The sequence below is a fragment of the Peromyscus leucopus genome, chromosome 15 (assembly GCF_004664715.2).
Source record: "Peromyscus leucopus breed LL Stock chromosome 15, UCI_PerLeu_2.1, whole genome shotgun sequence".
Lineage (NCBI taxonomy): Eukaryota > Metazoa > Chordata > Mammalia > Rodentia > Cricetidae > Peromyscus > Peromyscus leucopus.
The window spans coordinates 5,743,069-5,766,210 of record NC_051076.1 but is presented as its reverse complement, the minus strand read 5'-3'; the positions used below and the strand labels follow the sequence as shown (position 1 = coordinate 5,766,210).

At 46.3% G+C, this 23,142-nt stretch overlaps 1 protein-coding gene across 1 annotated transcript in view; it reads right to left on the bottom strand.

The window, feature by feature from the left end:
* Positions 1 to 23,142, bottom strand: part of Hhat (hedgehog acyltransferase) — a 268,490-nt gene that overhangs the window by 165,336 nt on the left and 80,012 nt on the right. Inside the window, exon 8 of the mRNA XM_028882840.2 lies at positions 15,245 to 15,395. Coding sequence (XP_028738673.1) covers positions 15,245 to 15,395 — 151 coding nt within the window. The remainder of the gene's footprint in view (positions 1 to 15,244; positions 15,396 to 23,142) is intronic.

Below are 23,142 nucleotides of genomic sequence, written 5' to 3'. Positions count from 1 at the left end.
GGAAGGATTATTTGGGTTTGTGTTTCAAGAAACAGTCCAGGACAGGAACTTAAGGTGGCGTCCTATTGCATGCACAGCCAGGAAGCAGAGAACACTGAATGCTCCGGTTTAGCTGGCTTTCTCCCTGCTCCTCAGTCTAGGGCTCCAGCCCACAGGACGGTACCACCTACAACTCAGGTGTGTCTTTGCACCCCAGTTAACCTAATCTAGATAAACTCATAGGCATGCCCAGGGGCTTGTCTCCTAAAGGAATCTAGATCCTGTTGCTCACTCAGTAACCATCACAGGTCAGGACAAATATGGGAGATTACTAATTCAAGTCCTTAAAATCCCTACCTCGCTTTCACTTTCATAGAATTTTATACTGAAGAAAATCTTAAGGATATTAAATTCTATTCCCCTTTCAACACTAGAGGAAACCGAGGCCCCACAAGGTAACTGATCAAACACCTTTTAAGAACAGAAGACCACAGAGAGCTTGCAGCTTGAGAGCCTGTGACCCAAGTGGCCTTAGAGCCCATGCTTCTGGAAGTCCACAGTCAGCTCTGGGGCCCATTACTAAACAACTGCACAGAAAGAGACGGGACCATGACCAGGGTGGAACAGAGAATATGTCTACCAGTCTGCACTCACAGAGGAGGGGGCTTGCTGTGGAGTGGCCAGGTTTCAGAATTTGGGGCTGTGTATCCTAGAAGGAGAAGTTTTAATGTCAAATGCCTGGTGTACGAATGTGTTCCTCGTCCTGACGCAGGTCCCGGCCCACTTGTGCATAGGAGAAGGTCTGTCCCTTTATTCTTGCTCCCTTTACATCCATAGACCTCCTGCTCTTTTTGTTTTTCTTCCAGTTACTGCTCAGGTCCAAGATACTCAAACTCACATGTGAACTCAATGAGGAGCAGAGATGCAGAACCCTCGTGGTCACATTGTGTCTTATAGTTCTGCTCTGCACACAGACATCCCAGGACCCAAACTGTTGAAAAGAAAAGAAAGCAGGGTAATTGGTAGCTCAAGGTCTGTAAACAGGAAAATCTTGCCCAAATAATGTTTGTGCATGTCCACAGACACAGAAGCCAGTATATGGGATCCCTGGCCAAGAGGGACAATTTGAGTACCAACTTTAGAGGAGTAATGAATTAAAAACTACTATAAGACAGGAAGTGGGGTATACAGGTAAATAATGAGGCATATGGGGTGTGGGAGGCCTTGTTTACCAAAGAACCCCCAAGCACCAACTGGAAAGGGCCAAAGCTGGATATCAACATTTTGCAACTGAATAAAGACTAGCTCAAACAAGCTATTATCATCAAGGACAAATCTAGGGGGCATTTTAACAAAGACCAAGATATCTATATGGTCTCCAAGTGTCTCCTGTAGCTTATTCTTTAGTTATAAAGCAAAAAGAAAAATTATGATAAAGTAAAGAAATCAGACCATACCTTTTCTGGATAATGAAAATTAATACCACCAGTAAGGACAGGATACAGGGTGTCTCCAGTCTGATACCCTAAAAAGGACACACTTTTCTCACGTGTGATAACTTCTGAATTGAAACAGTTTTACCCCTGAAGGAGGATCTTTAAGACTCATAAATAAACAACTCACAAGTCTCAGAGAGTTCCTGAAACTTATCAGATGCACAGGCTCTCTCTCCTCGGGGTTATAGAAACAGTAAGGACTGCTGGGGAGAAGGAAGACTCTGTGACCTGTCGAGCTGCCTGTGAGTTACATACAGAGCTCTAGGGATGCAGCATTCATGAATCAGCACCCATGCTGGGGTGGGCTTTTTAGTAATGTGCTGTGTTTGAATAGTTCATGCTCCTGTAAATAGCCCTTCTGTTCACATATTCCCAGGAAAAGTCATACAACTTCTTACTACGTATCTCTTTCAGATGCACCACCTAAATACACATCCTTTAAAGAAGAGCTAAATTCTATTTTTTAATAGAGAGAGAACAAGCATGCATGCATGTAGGTTCTGAAGTTACAGGCATTTGCAAGCCACTTGGTGTGGGTATCGGAACACACAGTCTAGTTCTCTGACAGAGAGGTAAGCACTCTTAACTGCTAGGCCACCTCTCCAGGCCTAAGAGCTGAACTCTCAACATTGTAAAAGATAGAGGGCACAGACGCCTTCCAAACAAGAGACCCTGAAATTCCAATCCTGTGTCAGTCTAGTACTGTTCCACACCCCTCCCAGAGAAATGAACTCAAGGTGACTAACAGCTTATCACTCCTTGATGAGTAATCTACAGGTGGAGAAACTGACATTCTTAGAACTCACCCACTCCACCAGAATCTTCCCCACAGCGAGCCTTGCAAAAGTGAATAAAACTAGTCTTTCATCAAAGATGAGTTGACTAACCAGCCACAGTTCTACATTATCACTGGGCTATGCTTCTCAACCAAGAGTGAGTGAGTATGTGTGTGTGTGTGTGTAAGGGTTAATTCCTGCACTGTGAATCCTAAAATTTTGAACACAGCTTTTGCACTGGAGCAAAAAGCATTTATCTTATATGACAGAAACATTTCTTTATATATATATATATATATATATATATATTTATGTTATATATATATATATATATTATTCTACAATACCATTCAGTTCTACATATCAGCCATGGGTTCCCCTATTCTCCCCCTCCCACCCCCTCCCCTTACCCCCAGCCTACCCCCATTCCCGCCTCCTCCAGGACAAGTCCTCCCCCGAGGACTGCGATCAACCTGGTAGACTCAGTAGTCCAGGCAGGTCCAGTCCCTTCCTCCCAGACTGAGCCAAGTGTCCCTGCATGACAGAAACATTTCTAATCTCTACCTTTATGGTTGAGTCTTTAATACCCTTCCCAGCAGGCTTTTAAAACGTGTGTATTAGAAGATGTATAGTACATATGATTAAAAAAAAAAAAATTCCCTGGCTGAGATGGCCACAGCTGATTTCAATATGAGGTCTTACTTAGTTCATTTAGAAAATAAAATACTCCAGGCAGTAGTGGTGCATGCCTTTAATCCCAGCACTTGGAAGGCAGAGGCAGGCGAATCTCTGTAAGTTTGAGGCCAGCCTGGTCTCCAAAGCGAGTTCCAGGAAAGGTGCAAAGCTACACAGAGAAACCCTGTCTCGAAAAACAAAAAAAAAAAAAAAAAAAAAAAAAAAAAGAATGAAAGAAAGAAAAGAAAACACATCAACTAATACCACTTCATCTACTTTGAGACATAGACATTACTTATCTAGCTGATAGTCACTAAACACATTTAGATTTTGATCTATTTTTCACACTACCCTTCCTTATCCTAAGGACACACAGCAGAAGCTGAAAGGAGCTACTAGGCATGGGACAGACACCCAGCAGTCTGGAATGACAGGGTGTCCAGGAACTCACTTCACAGAAGGGGATGATCACTGCCCAGCCACTGCCCGAGCTCACACAAGGCAGGTGCATGTTCTTACAGAGAACATGTACATTCTTGAACATTCTACACAGGTTGGCTAGAACTTCAGTGACTGTGAAGAGGTTGGAATGTTGCAAGTCCAAGACCTAATTAAAAATGATCCTGAGCTATCTTAGGCCCTTGAATAGTCACTGCCCCCCTCTGTGTGTGACTTAACAGCCTTGTGACGATCCCACCAGCTTCCATCAACCCTAAAGCGAAGCATGTCCTCAGAAAGCACCTGAGACCATACAGACATCCTCCTCTCTGCTAAGTCCACCGTCTGACCAATGCATCTGAGAACTGTTGATTTATGGCTTCCTTTGTTCTGCTTCTATTAAAATGTTATGAGATTGCTACCTCCTTGGAGCATGGCCTTTGGGGAAAGCTGAATCTCTGTTCCCAGGCCTTGGTCATTCATATTTGGTTCTAGAATAAACCATGTCTTTTTCTTTGAGGTAAGAGCTGCGTTTTCATGAACACTGGCTGTGGTAGAACCAGGGTTAGGACGCACCCGTCACTCTGCTCTGCTAAACAAACCCAGAGCATCACTAAACGCGCAGGGTTGGCAGCCTGCTTTCCAGCCTGTGAGTCACTAACAGGGCTTGAGTCATCGTGTCTGTTTGCCCACTACCTAAATAGCCCCAACACCCTTCGTAACGGTAAGAATAAAGGCCTGTGGATTTTGTGCCGAAATAACTGTAGACAGATTCTGTGTGACAAAGAACCTCTGAACCTCACAGTGGCTATTGTTACCCACTAGCCACTTTTACAGCTGGTAAACCCACTAGAGCATCCAGGACAGACGGAGCAGTTAAACAGCCAATGACCCAGCATCCACAGGCTCTAAACAGGCTGTATTTATGCTGTACAGTAGCTTTGGAAAATAACCTCCAGCTTTGAATCAGACAGAAGCAAGAACCTGTTTGAGTGGATGAGGACAGAAGGGCTGTGTAAAAGCCACTGCCGTGTGCATATTACACCTTTTCAGCAGTGAGAAATTCATTTAATAAATCGATTGAAGCCTGAAATCTAATTAAATGTAAAAGAGGCATCAGTCTGAAATGCTAATAAGTTCACACTGTACAGGCGCAGTTCCGGCACATGCCTTTAATAACGCATTGCCTGAAGAGTTTTCTGTATTCATTATGACCTGAATCGTTTCCAAACTCAACTTCAAATGCAAACACCTTTGTGCAGGAGATCCATCTGGCCACCTTCTTCTTCCCACGAAAAGGGAATGAAAGGACAAGAAGTCTTAAAGATTGAACCATGATTGTAAGAAAAAGGGAAATCTCTAAGGGACCCCATGTGCCTTTTACCCAGAAAAGCCATGAGTGAGTGTCACCTCATTGCTGGCACCCTAGGCTTGAAGTCATTTGAACGTTCATGCCTCATAACACAGTTAGGGCTTTCTGGAAATGAACGCTTCAACTAGTTCATCCTAAGCTGGAGCCCATCTTCAATCCGTTTGTTCAACACGTTTGTCTAATTAGGGGTGTGGGCAAGTGTTGTGCTGTACGCGAAGATCAGAAGACAGCACATGGGAGTCAGTGCTCGCCTTCCATCGTGTGAGTACTGGGAATCGAACTCAGGTCATCAGGTGTTGCGAGTGACTGTCCTCTGAGCCAAGCAACTTAAAGCATGTAGCTGTGCCCACCTCGCGATACCATCCCAGCAGGGCTTGTTGATAGTTTACACCTCTTCCCCCATCACCCTCCCCCGACAGTACCCAACCACACCCTGCCAACTGCCAACTCTGCCTGTGGCGCTGCAGGGGGTGGGGCTAAGGGCAGAGGACTCCACCTCTGTGGCTACAGGGATACCCTGATCCTTGCTGAGCAGGGCTTTCTGGATACAGCCGTTAAGTGAGGAGCACCCACATCCCTTTAGGAAACCCTTCACCTATGCTCTGTCAGGACACCCAGGAGAGCTCACTGATTCTTTAGAGTGGCCTTTGGTGGAATCAGGCCTGGGTTTGCCACTGGGACCTTAGGAGAAGGGGCAGATATGGCTTATGTCTTTCCTTGGGAAAGGATTTTAGGTTCAATGGCAAGTGTCTTTGCCCACTGAACCATCTCACTGACTTCTAGAGCTCACCCTCAGCCACCAGGAGCACTCACCTACCACAGCCGCAGAGTTCAGCTTTCCTGCTGACTCTCCAAAGACAGCCAGGCTCCTGGTGCTGACCTCCACCTGTGCCTTGGAGCAATTCTGGGACATCAGCGGTAGAGTCAGGTATTTCTTTATGTGGTAAGAGGATTCATCGGGGCTGGGCTCTGGGTTATTGCTTCCACACAGCATGCCTGCTTCTCAGCTCAAGTCCCTCCCACATTCTCCATCTAACTGAGATGTGGAAACCACGGATACACAATGGCATCTGGGACCACTCTCCTGCCCATCTCACGACCTTCTCCTGTTCCTCACTTCATGCTCCATTACAGTCACACTCGCCTCACTGCTGTTCCTTGTTCTCTTAGACATGCCTCTGGCCCAGGGCCTTTGCACTGGCTGCACCCTCTTCCTGCAACACCTCTCCAGCTAGTCATGTGTCTCTCATGCCTTCCTTCAGGTTTTCACTTGCATGTGACCTTCTTGGTGAGGTCTATCCTCACCCCTTGAGAATCCATGCCCCTTATCCCAGGACCCTGTGTTTGTGAGTTTATCCGATAAATTCACGTATAGCTCCAAATGAACATCTGTGCAGTTATTCAAGTTCAGAGGCCAAAACCCCCGAGCCTCTGGACCTGTTAGACGGAAAGAACTCCCTGAGATGTTGGCGCACTCCACAGCGGCAGCCCATCTATGCTCCACATTTTGGTGTATTCTGGGAGATGGCATCACTGTCCCCAGCCATGGCATGGGAAGTACCGTGTGGTGTTCCTAAGCACAAGAAGGCCATGGTGTGTCTTATCCGAGAAAAACAGTAGTGGTGTTCCCTCAGAGTTCCAGTGCTGCTGGGCAGAAATTCAATGTTACTGAGGCAAAATCATGCATAGGTGCGGTGTCTTTAAACAGACAGAACACAAAAGAATGTTAGATGAACTGAGCTTCCCAAATCTGAAACCTTCTGAGTGTTCACTTCAAAACTTCTGGAGCATGCCAAGATGCACACCATGCCAGGCTGCACACCATGCCAGGCATGCCAAACTGCACACCAGCTAGCCACACACCATGCCAAGCACGCCAAGCACACACCATGGCAAAAAATTAAGCAATGCTTCCAACCATGACAATCATAGATGCCATTCAATCTTTACGCCATGGGTTACCGTTCTTCATAGAAGACAAGGTATTAACATTGTTCCTTGGGAAGCAACTGGACAGGATAGAGAATTCTGCTTGTATCCATAACTGTTAACATTGAACATCTACGCAGATAGGTGGGTTGGAATAAAGATGGCAAGTGGGTCTGCAGTAACAACACAAGCAAACACATCAAAGCTGAACCAATCAGCAGTCTTAAGACTCAAAAAGATGGCACCAACAAATGCTTTCTTTCGGGGCTAGAGAGACTGTCCAGAAGTTAAGAGCACATACTGCTCTTGCAGAGGATCCGAGTTCAGTTCCCAAACTCCCATGTCAGGCAGCTCACAACCTCCTGAAACTCCACAACTAGGGGATCCAATGTTCTCTTCTGACCTCTGCAGGTACCTGCAAACATGTGGCATACACTCACACAGACATATACACATACAGGTAAATAAAAATAATATGAATAAATAAAAAGAATATTGCATATATTCATAGTATAACATAAAGAGGAAATATAATCATCTATAGTGATATAGAAGGCATGAATTTTCATCTCTGAGAAAAATCATTATTCATCAAAAGTCTTTCTTATCAACAATACAACCTGGAATATGTTATACAGTGTCTCTGATGATATCTTCATCCTTATTTTATAAGACAAAGGGATGGAAAGGGTAAGGGGGATGTAGGAGGAGACATCCATGGGAGAAATAGTCATCTCTGTGTGGGCATCAGAGAAGCCTCCTTCCAACCTCCATCTAGGAAGTTTCTAGAGTCCTGTTTCTAACATAATGAGGGAGACCCTAAACAGCCCCATACCACCACCCACTCAGTGCCAGGCTAATGTGGCAGCTACTTCCTCCTATTCCTTGGTGCCTAAAACCAACCCTCTGCCAACAGAACCCTCTCTGCCACTTCCACATATTATTTCTAGGGAGTTGATACCCAAGCCAACATCATTTTCTGGTCCCTTGAATCCCACATTCTGTCACAGCCTCACACTCTAGTCCACAGAGGAGTGTGTTTCAGTCCCACATCACTGGAGACATAAGGAGAGCAGAACACACTTGAGAGCGTTACAACCATCTCAGCAGAGTGTCAGCTACATGGCTGAGGGCACTGCTGTTGGTATCCTTAGACTCTGGCTGTTTACATGGCGTGTTCTACAAGAACTTCACTCCCAACACTGCATCCAGTTTCCTTACCTTAATTTGTAAGAGAATTTGATTTTTTCTCCTCAGCACTTCCCTTAGAAAAATCCCAAACCCAAAGACAAGCAGCTGTCTGTCAGACTCCTCCTGCATGAAAGTCTGAATGGAAAGTCTTTTCTTCCTTCAAGTTGGCAACTTCCCCCCTCATCTACTATCTGTGGCAGAGCACAATGTCTGTTGAAATGATGACTGTAATTAAGTCAGGTGTACACACTCCTCCTTCTGGATCCTTCAAAAGGTGCATTTATTCTCAGTAAAACTGAAGGTAGGCATAATATTTTGACACACCACATACAACGCCTGATGAAAATCAGGAGATGAGGAAGGCTGAGAACCCATGGTGGTCATGCCCGGTGTGTATCACAACCTTCAGGTGTGGATCACAGCACACACAGAAAGATCAGTTACACACCAGGAGATGAGGAAGGCTGAGAACCCACGGTGGTCATGCCCAGTGTGTATCACATCCTTCAGGTGTGGATCAGTGAATCACAGTACACACAGAAAAGTCCAGTTACACATCAGGAGATGAGGAAGGCTGGAAACCAATGGTGGTCATGCCCGGTGTGTTTCATATCCTCGGGTGTGGACCAACCAGTTATATACCAAACCAAACCAGTGGCCAGAAGTTTAGAAAAGCATGATTATCTATTGAATTCATCACTTTTCTCTCACTGTGGCCAAATAAATACTTGACAAGAACAGAAGTGAGGGAAGAGAAGTTTGTTTGGGCTCATGCAGTTTGAGGGGCTAGACTCCATCATGGCAAGGAGGTACGGTACAAAGGGGTGGTGAAGGAAACAGTTCATGTCTGCTGCAGCAAGAATGTGAGACTGTTTGCTCATCTGGCAGATCAGGAGTCAGATCCACACAGGAAACAAGGCCAGCTATAAACCTGAAGGGCAGCCCCAAAGACCTGCCTCCTCCAGTGAGGTCCCACCTCCTGAAGGTTCAACAAACTCCCAAAACATCAGCATCCACCAGAGACCAAGTGTTCAGACACATGCACCTATGAGAGACATTTCACATCCATCGCTTCAGCATGGATTTCCTGAGGGGAACCAGGACCCCAGCACAGGCAGCCTGGCTCCACACCTGTGTCCCCAAACACCATACTCTGGTGACTAGTAAGACTCATGACTAATGCCTTCCATATAAAGAAGTCCTGGTGTTTCCTGTGCCACACTGCTTCTTATTCTAGAAGCCTTCACACAAAGAGCTTACCCACAATTCCACACAAGGAAAATGGAGAGGACAGCCTTTGAAGTAAAACAAACCGGAAGCAAAACAGAACAGTGGCCAGCTCCATATTTCCTTTCCATTTCCATCTATGGAAGTTTGTGCTCAGACAAAAAGAAAAAGGGGATTTAAAATATGAAGAAATAAAGTGCATTCACTGGGTCTGTTGACAAGGACCAGAGAGGGAAGAGTTGGGTAAATGAAGAAAGATAGGTGACGTAGTGTTCATAGCTGGATACTGCGAATGTGTTCAGCAATAATAATAATAACCCAATGCCTGGGGCACACCTGGGACCACATGCCTCCTTGAATCCTTTATCTTCTACCTAGTGCTACCTAAATTTTCCACATCTTCAACCACTTACCTTTCCAGGCTTTCTTTATTGGAAAAGTAAAAAAGCGAAAGGCAGAGTATAAATTTTAATCTATCTGTACCAATGACACTGAGCTAATATTTTGGTGTTTGCTTGCCCTGTGTCCACTGCCTGAGTGTGTGGTCTCCATTAACCTCACAGCAGCCTGCCAGAGCAAGTACTGCTATCAGTCCATCTTCATGCCTCAGAAAAATGAGGTGGAAGGAAGCCACTAACTTGCCAAATCACATGAGTAGCAGAATATTGTAGGCTAGCGGAAGCCGCCCCCCTTCTCTGCGGCTGGGTTGGTGAAGAGCTCACGACTCCGCCCCACTTGGCTGAATCACAGCTTCTCTAGTCCCCAACTGGATGGAGTCTTTGCTTGGCCAATCCCTTCAGCACTCACTGTTCCTAGGCCTGGCCCAGCAGGAGGTAGACCTCATGGTCACCTTTGGCTTTGTCAGGCTTACCACAACCTCCCCATTAAAAAAAAGTAAAATGTTATTACTTCCTGGGGATCTACTATATGCTCATTTCCAACTGTCACGTTATCCTACGGGACGAGTCCTCATTGAGAGGTAGAAGACTGGACCAGGAAATGGAACAACTTACCCCGAGTCTCACAGCTGGTGAAGAGCAAGCTCTTGGGGATTAGGGTCTCTCTGGATGGGGTGAGCACTTGTGAACAAAGCCAGTTCCACCTTTCCTCTTTAGGTTCACCTAGTCTTTGTTTTGTACCAGCAATGCTGGGAGACCATGGCATATAATCTCACCAACTCCATGCCTGCCATCCTGCCTTACAACTGGAGGTTAAGCATCATTCAAAGGCAGGAAGCTCAAAGAACCAGCAGTTCATTACTGGATTCATCATCTATTGCACAGCAGAACCAACTTCCTACCTAGAGATCTAAAGTCTTCTATTGACCTACCAGTCTGGGCAATTGATGCCCCACTGAGAGCAAGCGCTCGGACTCCTCCTGCTGCTCCTCCTCCCAGTCTAAAGATGTACTCACACAATGAAGTCTAGCCCCCACCAACCACTATCTAGATTCCTCTGGGATAAGGGTGATGCATGAATTTGCCTGCAAAGGCCGGAAAATGCCATAATTCAAGCGGTGCGGAGGGCAAGCTGCCTCAGATCCTTGAGATAACTGAAATTGACCCATAACTCACCAGCCACTGTGGGAAATCCTATCGCTTTGCACACTTCACTTTCATAACCAGAAATCAAATCAGGAGACATGGTCAGAATGCTAATTTGGAACCTCAGACGCAATGCCGTCTTTAATGACTCTTGGCAAAAGATACTCATTAGCGATCTCAGCTCATCTAAATTAAAACATGAAACCTAGAGATTAAGCATAGAAATTTCAATTTCTCAGCCCCATACAACCATGGAAAACTCACACCATGGGAATACAGCTGCTCCTTGGGGCTTTGCTACATTTGTAAATATTTCAACAAGATCCATGCAAAGGGAAGCCAGGGAAATGAGTGGATAGACCCATCAGGTCCCAACTGTACCTGTGGGCCATCAAAGTGAGAAGCAGTTCTTCATGGCCAATATAAACCATCCTGTTAAGGAAGATCATCTCTCCGCCAACGGCCAGGGTCATCTCTTCTATGACACAAAGCTCAGATTCTAAAGTCACAGCAGGCTGCTGGCATTGGCCCTGCTATTCAAAGTGCATGGGAAGACGGTACAGCCAGCCTCATGTTAGGTATGTAAAGTACTGTGCTAATGACAGACTCATCATTGGTTCTAAACCTCACTCAATAACTGTTTCCAGGAGATTAGGAGAATCACTCAATAACCTCCAGGAGAAGCCTCTCTCATCTGCCATGGCCCAGCAGAATACGTGCACCACCAGCTTTCCCCTCTGTTCTTGACTAAATTCTTCTTAGGTTCAGGAAGAGGGAGCCAGTCTCCGTCTGGAGCAACACCCAATATGCAGCCCAGAAACATCAGGGTAAAGCTGGACACTAGACATCACAGCTTCACAGCTTGCCTTCCCTTCACAGACCATACACTCAGAAATGTAACATGAAACACTGTCAACCAGTGCTGGAGAGAGGACTCAGCAGGGAAAGCTGCCACCCCAGCACCCACAGAAAAAAGCTGGGTGTGGTCATTTATGTCTGCAACCCTGGTGCAGGGGAAGCAGAGGCAGGCAGATCCCCAGAGCTTGCTGGCCAGGCAGTCTAGCCAAACAGTGACTTCCAGGTTCAGTGAGAGACTGTCTCAGAAGATAGGATGGAGAGCGGTTGAGAAAGACATCCAACATTTACCTCTGACCTCCACATGAAAGAACGTAAATGTACATATGCACACACACATGCACACATACACACACACACACACACACATGCACGCACGCACGCACTACACAGACACACAGATGCACACACACACACAGACACTACACAGATACACACATACACTACACAAAGATACACATATACTAGACATCCGTGCACACTCACACACAACACTGAAAAACCTCCCTGTGAGGAAGGAATGGTCTGCAAATGACACAAAGATAATCAGCATTTTAATTCTTTTTTTTTTTTCCAGACAGAAGCCTCTCCTGAGCTTTCCCCTGGGCACAATGGCTCAGAGGCTCGCCTGGATTCTGAAACTCAGCTGTTTAACCTGAAAATGTCACCTCCTACAAAGACACAAGCCTTAAGTGTAAGTAGCAAACTGGAAAGACACTTAAAAATGTGGAGGGGCTAGGTGTGGTGATGCACACTGTAACCCTGGCACTCGGGAGGCTGATTTCATGATCTCAAAAACCAGCCAAGGCTACACAGCAACATCTTGTCTCAAAAACAAAACAAAACAACACAAACTGGGCAGGTAGCTCTGCACGTAAGAGCACTTGCTGCTCTGCAGAGGACTCAGGTTCAGTTCCCAGAACCACAGCATGCAGTTCACAAACACCAGAAACTCTAGCTCCAACTCCTTGGTCACCCGCATGCACACAGGGCACACAAACTCACAACGGCATGCATATACACATAGACATTTGCTTTCATCAATAAATCTAAAAAAGCAAGGAACCTTCTAGTCTTGCATGCTGCAGATGCTAGGGTGGCAGCCAGCATCAGTCCTAGAGGAGAATCCATTTCTTTTTCCATCAAGTGCTCTTATACATGCCTTTCAGTCCTCTCTGGAAGGGCTCCCACTTCGGAGCCTCCACAGGGTAACGATTTGTTCCTGACTGCGACAATGGTGGACTAGGGCTATCTATCTCTGTAGTTTACATAAGTTGAGGATCTTTCTTGGACAAAAATAAGTTACATAAAGGGGTTGGAGCAATGGCTCATCAGTTAAGAGTGTATACTGCTTTTCAATAGGACACAAATTTGGTTCCTAGTGCTCACACCAGATGGGTCAAACTACCTGGAACCCCAGCCCCACTGCATGTAATATCAGGTATCTTCTGGCCTCCAAGGGCACCTGCACTCATATACACATAACTATACACAGATACACACACACACACACACACACACACACACACACACACACACACACACACTTACAATGTAAAAAAAAACTTTTTAAAAATTTTGATTATAGAAAACAAAAACAGACATTCTGTTTTACTGCATGAAACAGCCACCTTGTGGTAATCAGCGAGTTAGTAACTATGGACAAAGAAACTGCCCTGGTCACCATGGTGACCACTCCAGCTGACACTGCAGAAGACCCCAGGAAAACATCCTTCCCAAGTACATTAGCACAGATGGTCACAACAGATAGGCAGAGAAGCCATGCAGGGCTCCCACCAGATGCTTGTGACATATTCCCAAATCATCCCTGGACATCACCACTGACTAAGGGAGTGACCTTCTAAGAGGGTCATGTGATGAGAACTTCCAGTGAGATTCAGCTCAAAAAAACTATCCAGCCTTGAAAAGAGCCCCTTTGCCGGCATTCCTGGTCTTGCCATTCAAAAGGCCAGCCTGGGGCCTAACAAAATGACGAAGGAAGTGCCAGGAGCTGCTTAACAGCCCTTCCATAACCACAGGAAACTCCCAACCCCGAAAAGCAAGCTGGGACACAACTAAAATGTGCACAGAGAAGCCCAGGTCACTCCGCATGTGCCCACACGACTATGGAGCAGCAACACTGCATGCCGCCTGTGTCCTGCAGAAGAGCAGCACCAGGCACGCATGCCGCCTGTGTCCTGCAGAAGAGCAGCATGGGGCATGCATGCCGCCTGTGTCCTGCAGAAGAGCAGCATGGGGCATGCATGCCGCCTGTGTCCTACAGAAGAGCAGCATGGGACATGCATGCCGCCTGTGTCCTGAGGAAGAGCAGCACCAGGCATGCATGCTGCCTGTGTCCTGAGGAAGAGCAGCATGGGGCATGCATGCCGCCTGTGTCCTGCAGAAGAGCAGCATGGGACATGCATGCTGCCTGTGTCCTGAGGAAGAGCAGCATGGGGCATGCATGCCGCCTGTGTCCTGCAGAAGAGCAGCATGGGACACGGTAACACTCACTGAGTTCTCTATCCTGCTACCTGTCTTGGGTCTACAGTGATGAGTGAGGCAGAGCAGTAACTCTGAGCAGGACCAGAACGAGAAAGAGGCGATTGAGGGAACCGAAGCCCAGGTTCTAAGTGGGCACTGACATCCCTGCTGAGCCAGTGCCCACCCTGAGCCTCTTCCACTGGGTCTGCAATTGCAGCAGCAGTCCTGACCCTTGTTACACACTGGACACATTCAGAAAAACACAGGTGCAAACAAATCCTTCTGGAAGTCAGCCATCAAAAATGACCAGAGACTTGGAGATCTTTAGGAACAAAATTCCTGGGCCAATCATAAGTTTGAAAAAAAAAAATCAGTAACAGTGAAAGAACTCAGAGAAAACTTCAGTCTATTGTACAAAATCTTGCCCGGGAACAACACCAAGTTGAGGGCTAACATCTGGAAACATCTGCCACGGCTTGCCTCATCTTCAAAAGAACTTTGGGAGACAGATGTACACATCACCTTACTGCTGTTACTGAAGAGACAAGACAACCAGACCAGAAGGTTTTTCAAAACCTGAGAATGAGTGAATGGCAGTGAGCGCTGGCCTAGGCTGCTGCACTCAGCCTGTTTTTAGTCAACGGTGAGATTTACACAGTCATTTTTCAAGGAAAGCAGAGTAATGAAGATCTCATAGCATGTCTGTGATGACATTTACTGTCAACTTGAGCAGATCCAGATTCACCTGGGAGACAAGCCTCCAGGTATACCATCTTGGATAGGTTAGCTGGGGTGGGAAGACACACTCTAAGGGCAAGTGGTACCCTTCCCTGGGCTTGGGTCTTGGATTGCATAAAGGAGGAGCACCAGCTTCTCCTTTATGGAGAACCATAAAGCACCAGCACTCACTGCTGCCTGCTGCCTGGTTGCAGATGCAATGTGACCAGCTGCCTCCCAAGCTCCCAGGTCTAGAACTTCCATGTTGGCCTTTACATGCAAACAGTGAACCAAAATGAGCTTTTTCCCTTAAATTGCTTTGGTCAGGGTATTTTCTTACAGCCATAAGAAAGTCCTGTGTGTGTCCTGCCTCACTTACCTCCACAGCTTGATGATAACTCTGTGGGGGTCAGAGAGCGTGGACTGCCATCACGTTAGCAGGCTAAGAATGTGTAGTACCACATGTAGCTTTGGTAAAGGGGAAGAACAGTAGCCAAACTCTCTGAAGCCAGCAAGTCCACTGGACACACCCAAAAGACTTAAGCAAACTATGAGACTGACCTCCACATCCCAGTGAAGCTGAACATGGTGCTCACGCAGCGGGGAAGGGGTGGTGGTGTGAGTCCGTCCAGGCGCATGAGCAGAGCCGGAGCACCAAAGAGCACCAAGTATTTCACATAGAAGAAGAGTACTTGGGCCAGGGCCAGTCCTCCTGCAAAGCAAAGGGACTCGTCAGCCACACCAGTGAAAGACAGCAGTCTGAGACTCCTTGCTTCTCCACCAGTCCCTCTGGCCCTCCACAGTCTTGGGCATTTGTACTTGGTCCCTAGCTGGTCCTGTGTGGGGAAAGCTAAGGGCTGCAGCCTCCCTGGAGGAGTATGTCACTGGGGTAGGTGTGAGAGTGAAAAGCCACATACTTCTAGTTCACTCTGTTTCTTGCTTGTGGACACTCAGCTTCCTGCCCTGTAGTCACGCCTGCCACCCACTTCCAGGCTGCCCCCACCCTCTAGAACCATAAACCCTCTTCTATAAGATGCCTTGCTGTGGTGTGTCATCACGGCAACAGAAGAGTAACCAACAAAACAAGATCACCTTTATTATTGTCACAGGCAAGAGGACCTCTTCCCAAATCACATTTTTTAGTTTAAAAAAATTGCTTATGTGCATGTGTTTGTGTATGTGAGCACATATGTGCCACAGTGTACTTAAAGAAGCCAGAAAACAACTTCTGGGAGCGAGTTCTCTCTTCCCCTGGGAGCTTGTTCTCTCTTCTCCTGGGAGCGGGTTCTCTTCCCCTGGGAGCGGGTTCTCTCTTCCCCTGGGAGCAGGTTCTCTTCCCCTGGGAGCGGGTTCTCTCTTCCCCTGGGAGCTGGTTCTCTCTTCCCCTGGAAGCGGGTTCTCTCTTCCCCTGGGAGCGGTTCTCTTCCCCTGGGAGCGGGTTCTCTCTTCCCCTGGGAGCTGGTTCTCTCTTCCCCTGGGAGCGGGTTCTCTCTTCCCCTGGGAGCGGGTTCTCTTCTCCTGGGAGCTGGTTCTCTCTTCCCCTGGGAGCTCCATGGGATTGAATTCAAGGCATCAGGCTTGTGTGGCAAGTACCTTCTCCAGCTAAGCCACCTTGCCAGCACACAAGGCATGCTTTCACAGATAATAGAGAAAAAGTATGAAAAAAAAATACCCATTTCATTTAAAACCTATGAGGGTAGGGGTCCTTCACAAGTCCTTTCAAAACTTATATCCATCCAGAATCCAAAGTCAGATCAGTGAGTATCGGTGAAGACATCATACATAGCATATAAGAATGTAGGACAACAGAGCCACCTTGGAAAACAGAGAGGCAATTCCTCAAACGATTAACCATAGAGCCTCCTATGTCCCAGGAATTCCAGTCTTTGATCAAAAGAAATGCAAGTGTTTCTACACAGACACCCAGGTAGTCTAGTTGGCAGCATTTCTCCTAACAGCCAAAAGATGGAAACAATGCAAATGTCCATCAACAAGTTATGATGGATCCAGACAATGGAATATTATTCTATCTTACAAAAAAAAGTGTGTGCTCACCTAGAACTGAAGTCCCCAGAACAAAAGCCATATCTGTGTTAAAGTCTACAAGACTGAATGATTGACTACTACATGCTGTGGAACAATCCCTTTGTACACTGTGAAGATCTGTTGCTTGTGATTGGTTTAATAAACAAGCTGACTGTACAATAGCTGAATAGAATAAGGTTAGGTGGGAGAGCCAAACTGAGAATGCTGGGAAGAAGGGTGGAGTCAGAGGAGTCACCAGCCAGAAGCAGAGAGAACAGGAGGTGAACGTGCCATGCTAATAAAGGTACCACCACATGGCAGAGCATAAATAGAAATATGAGTTAACTTAAAATGTAAGAGCTAGTTAGTAATAAGCCTGAGCTATTGGCCAAGCATTTACAATTCATATTCAGCCTCTGAGTTAGTTATTTGGGACCAGGTGGTTGGGACAGGAAATGTCCACCTACAACTATGTAATTGTGGGGAATTAGAATGTTGCTGATACAGAGCCAAGTTGCCTTAATAAACCTTAGTCCCTTAAATACCCATTCCTTGTCCAATTCTGTGTCTGAATTAACTTTTTTTCACATATCTGGTAAAATTGGGGGCTATAATGACTTAGTAGACCGTCAGCTCCCACCAACCTAAGAAGCTAATAATGTTAGCACAGCAGAGATTTCTCTGGTTTGATATAACCTGCCTTCCTAATGTCCTCCAAGTACACATCCAGAAAATCTTGTGATCTGTGGCTTTCTTGTACTCTGTGACGTGAAGAGTGGCTTGTCTTCTGTGTGATGAGGGGCCACTGTCAGAGCCACACACTCCACTAAAGTGACTATGAGGCCAGCAGTGACAGCTGCTGTCAGTGTCTCTGTGGGGCTGGCACTTGCCCTTTAGATTTCTGAAGGCCACCTGGTCAGCTGCAGCAGCCGTCCTGCAGAATCTCCTGTACAACAGGGAAGGTTCTGGTGCTGCATGAACACGCCATTGCTGTCTCTCTGGGGCTTCCAGCCACAGCTTCATTGAAGCCAGTGAATGGTCTAACGTGTTCTTCCAGGAAGCTCAAGGAAGGTGGGAACAGAACCCCAAGTCTTTTCTAGGACTGTGTGTTGTTTCCATGGGGATCCCTGAGCACCTCTTGTGCCTTATGTCACTTGCAAGTCCCACCCAGCTTTCCTTCCAGTTAAATACCAGGAAGTCACCTCAGGGCCTCATGTTTGTTTGGTTTTTTTTTTCCAATCATTTATTTCTTATCAAGTGTGTGTGTGTATGTATGTGTGTCCTCATCTCAGGTCAATCTTGAGTATTTTTTCTCATGCACCATCCTTGCTGGTTTTATTTTGTTTTATATTTATTTATTCATTTGTATGCATGTGTGCTTATGTGTGCACATGGAGGTCAGAGGGTAGCTTGCAGGAATCAGTTCTCTCCTCCACCATGGAGATGCCAAGGACTGAACTCAGGTCTTCGGGTTTGATGGTAAGTGCTTTTATCCACGAGCTATCTGGATAGCCCCATCTTGCTTTTTGAGACAGGCTCTCTTAATGGGACCTGGATGGGCTGGCCAGTAAGCCCCAGGGATTTACCTCTCCCTCTCTTGGACTGGGGTTACAAGCACCTCTTTTCATGTGGATGCTGGGGATCACACTCAGATCCTCACGCTCACACAGGGAGAACTTTACCAACTACGCCACTTCTCCAGCTGTTCCTGTCACTTTGGGGGGACGTTGTTTGCATGTCGTGGAATTCATTCTTTTAAAGTGTGTGATCTAAGAGGTTTTAACACACTTACAAATGTGTGCAACTACCATCACTTGCCAATTATAGAATATTTTATCACTTCAAAACCAAATCTTACCCATTGTCACAGGCAAGAGGACTCTTTGTGCCTCAGTTTCTGCTTCATGTTTACTCTGAGCCCAGCATGAATGACCGCTACCTAGCGACATGGATCCAGGCTGTCCCAGATGACATGTGCTACCATGGAAATAGTTACATGAACTTTCATAGTCACAGAATACAAGAAAGTCGTACATCAAGGTGGGTCAAACATGAAAGCAGTTGTGTCTTTCTCCCATGACACTTGCAATCCCAGCACGCTGGAAGCAAGGCGGGCAGATCCCTGGAGCTAATGACCAGCTAGCCCAGCCAAATCTGGGAGTTTCAAGTTCAATGACAGACCTTTGACCTCAAAGGTCAAGCAGGTACCAGGGGACTGTGGGGCATTTCTTATAATGCCTTAAAGGCCTGAGAAGTCATGTGTTCTCTTGATTGGGGAGCCTTGGAGATCCTACAGAGTGGACTCTACTCAGCATGCACTTTGCAAAGGGGGTGTCAACACAGAGCAAAACATCCTCTGTGCTTCCAAGCAGAGCCTCTGACTCCTGGAAATGACTGGAAAATACTCAAAAATGTTACAGGATTCCAAGCCCTAGTGATCCTTGAGGACCAGACCCTCAGCTGGCCTTATCCATAAAAACAAAGTTAATTTTGACCACCAATCATTTATAATTCCACTTCCATGGTATTTGGTGTCCTCTTCTGGGACTTACTCAAACACAAAGCACACACATGGCATACTACATACATGAAGGCAAACACTCATACACATAAATAAAAACAAATTAAAAAAAAAAAAAAAAAAAATCACTGCTCTTCAATTATTCACACAAACATGGAAATCAAAAAATTGGTTTTCCAAACTTAAAAAAAAAAAAAAAAAAAAAAAATGACAGGATGGCTTCCTGAGGAATGACTTCCATGGTTGACCTCTGGCCTCCACAAACAAACATACATGTTATTTAATGCATGTACCCACACACACATACACATGTACCTACATACACCTAAACATACAAACACAAAAAATGCCAAGAAAAAAGGTGGCATGTGTGAATACACACATACATTACATAGACACTACATGTGCTGGATAGTTTTATGTCAACTTGACACAAGCTAAAGTCATCTGAGAGGAGGGACCCAAAAGTGAGAAAATGTCTCCATAAGATGGGGTTGCAGGCAAGTCTGTAGAGCATTTTCTTAATTAGTGATTGATAGGGAAGGGTCCAGTCCATTGTGGGTGGTGCCATGCCTGGGCTGGTGGTCCTGGGTTGTATAAAAAAGCAGGCTGAGCAAGTCAGGAGGAGCAAGCCAGTAAGCAGCACCCCTCCATGGCCTCTGCAGCAGCTCCTGCCTCCACATGCCTACCCTGTTTGAGTTCCTGCCCTGACTGCATTTGATTACGAATAGTAATATGGAAGAGTAAGCAAAATAAACCATTTTCTCTCCAAATCTCTTTTGGTCATGGTGTTTCATGACAGCAACAGAAACCCCGACTAAGACCCTGCACATTTATCAACAGGTAAGATATGTGCTAGGCACACACGCCATCTTAGAAACACTCTGTGTCTCCAGAGGTATCTACCTATTCCAGTGAACAACATGGCAGCCGCGAGGTGCTGCTCTGGAGTGGGGTGGCAGTATGTTCAGAGGCTGGTTCAATAGCACAAGCTTCCACAGCCAAAGACGGGCAAGCTGCAGAAGCACAGATGTTATAGCACAAGCTTCCACAGCCAAAGACGGGCAAGCTGCAGAAGCACAGATGTCAGATGCTCAAGGCCACCCTCAGCTCTCGGAGTCAGGAAGCAGGGGAACGTCCTGGGCCCTGTGAGCAGGAGGCCAGCTCAGGAAGTGTGGGATGCTTCACGTCTCCAGTCCTACCCTCATCTCTGACACTGGTTCATACAGGTGTCGTTCTGAGGCTTAGGAATTAAAGTCAGTCATTGAGTATACACCTTAATGAGCCGTCATTTGTACAAAATCTTCATCTTTTTTTTTTTTTTTTTTTTTTTACTTTTCACAAACAACAGAGCTAAAGAAAGGATTTTGTGTGGGTGTGTAACATAACTGTGGCTGAATCTAACTGAAGATAATTGGGGTTTCTTTTTACTCCAGCATGGATGAAAAGCACGAGCCATAGGTATTTATAATCATACAACACAAGCTCTATTTACCTGTTGGTGAATATTTCTAATAGATTAAGATGGGGGTGGGGAGGCTTGGTGGTGCAACCCTTTAATCCCAGCACTCAGGAGGTAGAGGCAGAGGCAGGTGGATCTATGAGATTAAGGACAGCCTGGTTAGCAAGGACATCAAGTCCCAGACCAGCCAGGTCTGCCTAGTGAGAACCTATCTAAAATAAGGAACTGGGAAAATAGCTCAGTAACTAGAGCACTCACTGTGCAGGTGTGGGTACCTGAGTTTGTATCCTCAGCACCCACACAAATGCCTGCAATGTAAGACACTCAGGAGATGGCAATAGGGGATCCCCAAGTCAAGCTCGCTAGCTAGAGTAGACAAATCAGTGAGACCTGGGATCGAGTGAGAGGCCTTGTTTCAACATACAAGGTGTACATGTACACAAATATGCAAAAATGTTTTAAATATATGAAAGAATGAACTATAATTTTCCTTAGCATTTACTCACTGGTTTACAGCCATATAGGGGAAAGGGCACTGTGCTTTTAAAGTATTATAGTTACACATGTTCTACTAATTTTTGAACAACTAACTGTGCTTGCACCTGTGGGCTGACCCTCGGCCACCTCACTCCAGATTCACGGTATCCACATGAATGGCACGTCTGCTTCCCCTTGACCTAAAAACTAGCCTTCCCTTGGAAGATGTAGTCCAAGGCTTCATGGCAGATTATCTTGGACGTACAAATAGCAAGAAAGCTATTTGTATACAAATACAAATTGCTCACTCTACCCTGGTTGGAATGTATACATTGAATGAGTTCTCAGCAAGTTCAAAAATACAGACTCTGAGAGTATTTTAATAGTTGTATTATTACTAGGCTTGTGTTTAACATATTACCTCAATTAGTAAGAGTTATTATTGATTTTTCTCTAACCGTATTCATTTCCCTTTTAAAATCCACACACAGGCGTTGCGCACGCCTTTATCCAGCACTCGGAGCAGAGCAGCGATCTCTGTGAGTTCGAGCAGCTGGACAAGTGATTCAGAGCAAATACAAGAGAACTGTTCGACATACCCTTGATCTTCCTTGACATCTGCATATTCACCAAGCGTGTGGAGGGGGGCCACCAGTTATGGATTATGAGAGACAGGTTAGAGGCCAAATCAGGTGGGCCCAGATTTGGAGGGCTCATGATCAGTTTCATGATGGCATCACCCATCTGCCAGGTATTTTTTCCTAACTTCATGCCCAGCCTCTCCTCTTCTGAGCAAAACCCCATTTACCCCTTCAGAGCCCAGCTCCAGCTGACCTTGTCTCATTCAATGTTACTGAGCACTGACCTCCTGCTGTGCCTCAAGGAACCTCAGGTGAGGAAGCATGGTGCCTCCCTGGGGAGCATTAAAGGACCATAAAACAGAGCAGTATTAGAATCATGTCACCTGGGTGAGAACATGTACCTCATACTGTGTGCTTGTGTGCCAGGCCTGGTTCTAGATGCCTGATACACACGAACAGGTGCTCAAGCCCTCCTGGGGCTTAACCCTACCCAGAATCAACAGGAAATGGACATGGAAGTGAATTCTGCATGGAAGCAAGAGGAGGTGTGGCAGAGTATCCCCCAACAAGGGGCAGCACCCCACTTCACCCCCCACATACTCTTCTGTGATGTCACCTTGCCTCCCGCCCATCAGTAGTAAGTTGGAGCAGGCCACTGGACCAATGCGCACAGGAGAGTGCTGTGTTAGAGGTTAGATGTGTAACTCCAAAGCTGGTCCTTTAAAGGGTCAGTCTTCGGCCTGTAGCATCACTAATAAACAGGTGGTTGCACTCTTAGGAAATGAGAGGAAGTGAGGTCATTGGACACACTCTGGAAGGGGATGTTGAGACCCTCTTCTTCTCCCTCTTTCTTCCTTACATGTTCTCTGTTGCCAGTCACCATGAACTGAGTAACTTCCTCCGCCAACTACTCCCTCACCGTGGGCCCAAAGACAATGGGGCCATGCAACCACAGACTGAAGTAAAACAAGCCCTTCTTTTTTTCAAGTAGACTGCCTCGGGTATTCTGTTGCAGTAACTAAAAGCTGACTGGCACTGTTTCAGATCCAGTCACAGCCTTTCCTTGGCCTGGTCCATTCATAATGTTCATTCATGAGACAGCTTCTATTGGAACCCAACTTCCACACTACAGGAAGTGTAGCTCACATAGAGAGACAATGTGAGATGTGTTTGCAGGCAGGACCAGCTGGGTTCCTAGCCAACAGCAGTCTCCGTTGAGTGAGAGGCATCCTGGGTGTCTTGCTCTGAAATGGTGATTCAGATTGGCCACTGTGGCCACAGACAAGAAATGCAACAAGAAAAAGCCACAGCAGAGGAGGAAAAGGCGCTCCAAAATGTGAGGGTGGCAGGGGCTGCCTTCTTAACGTGGGGTCAGGGTAGTCCTGGGAAGATG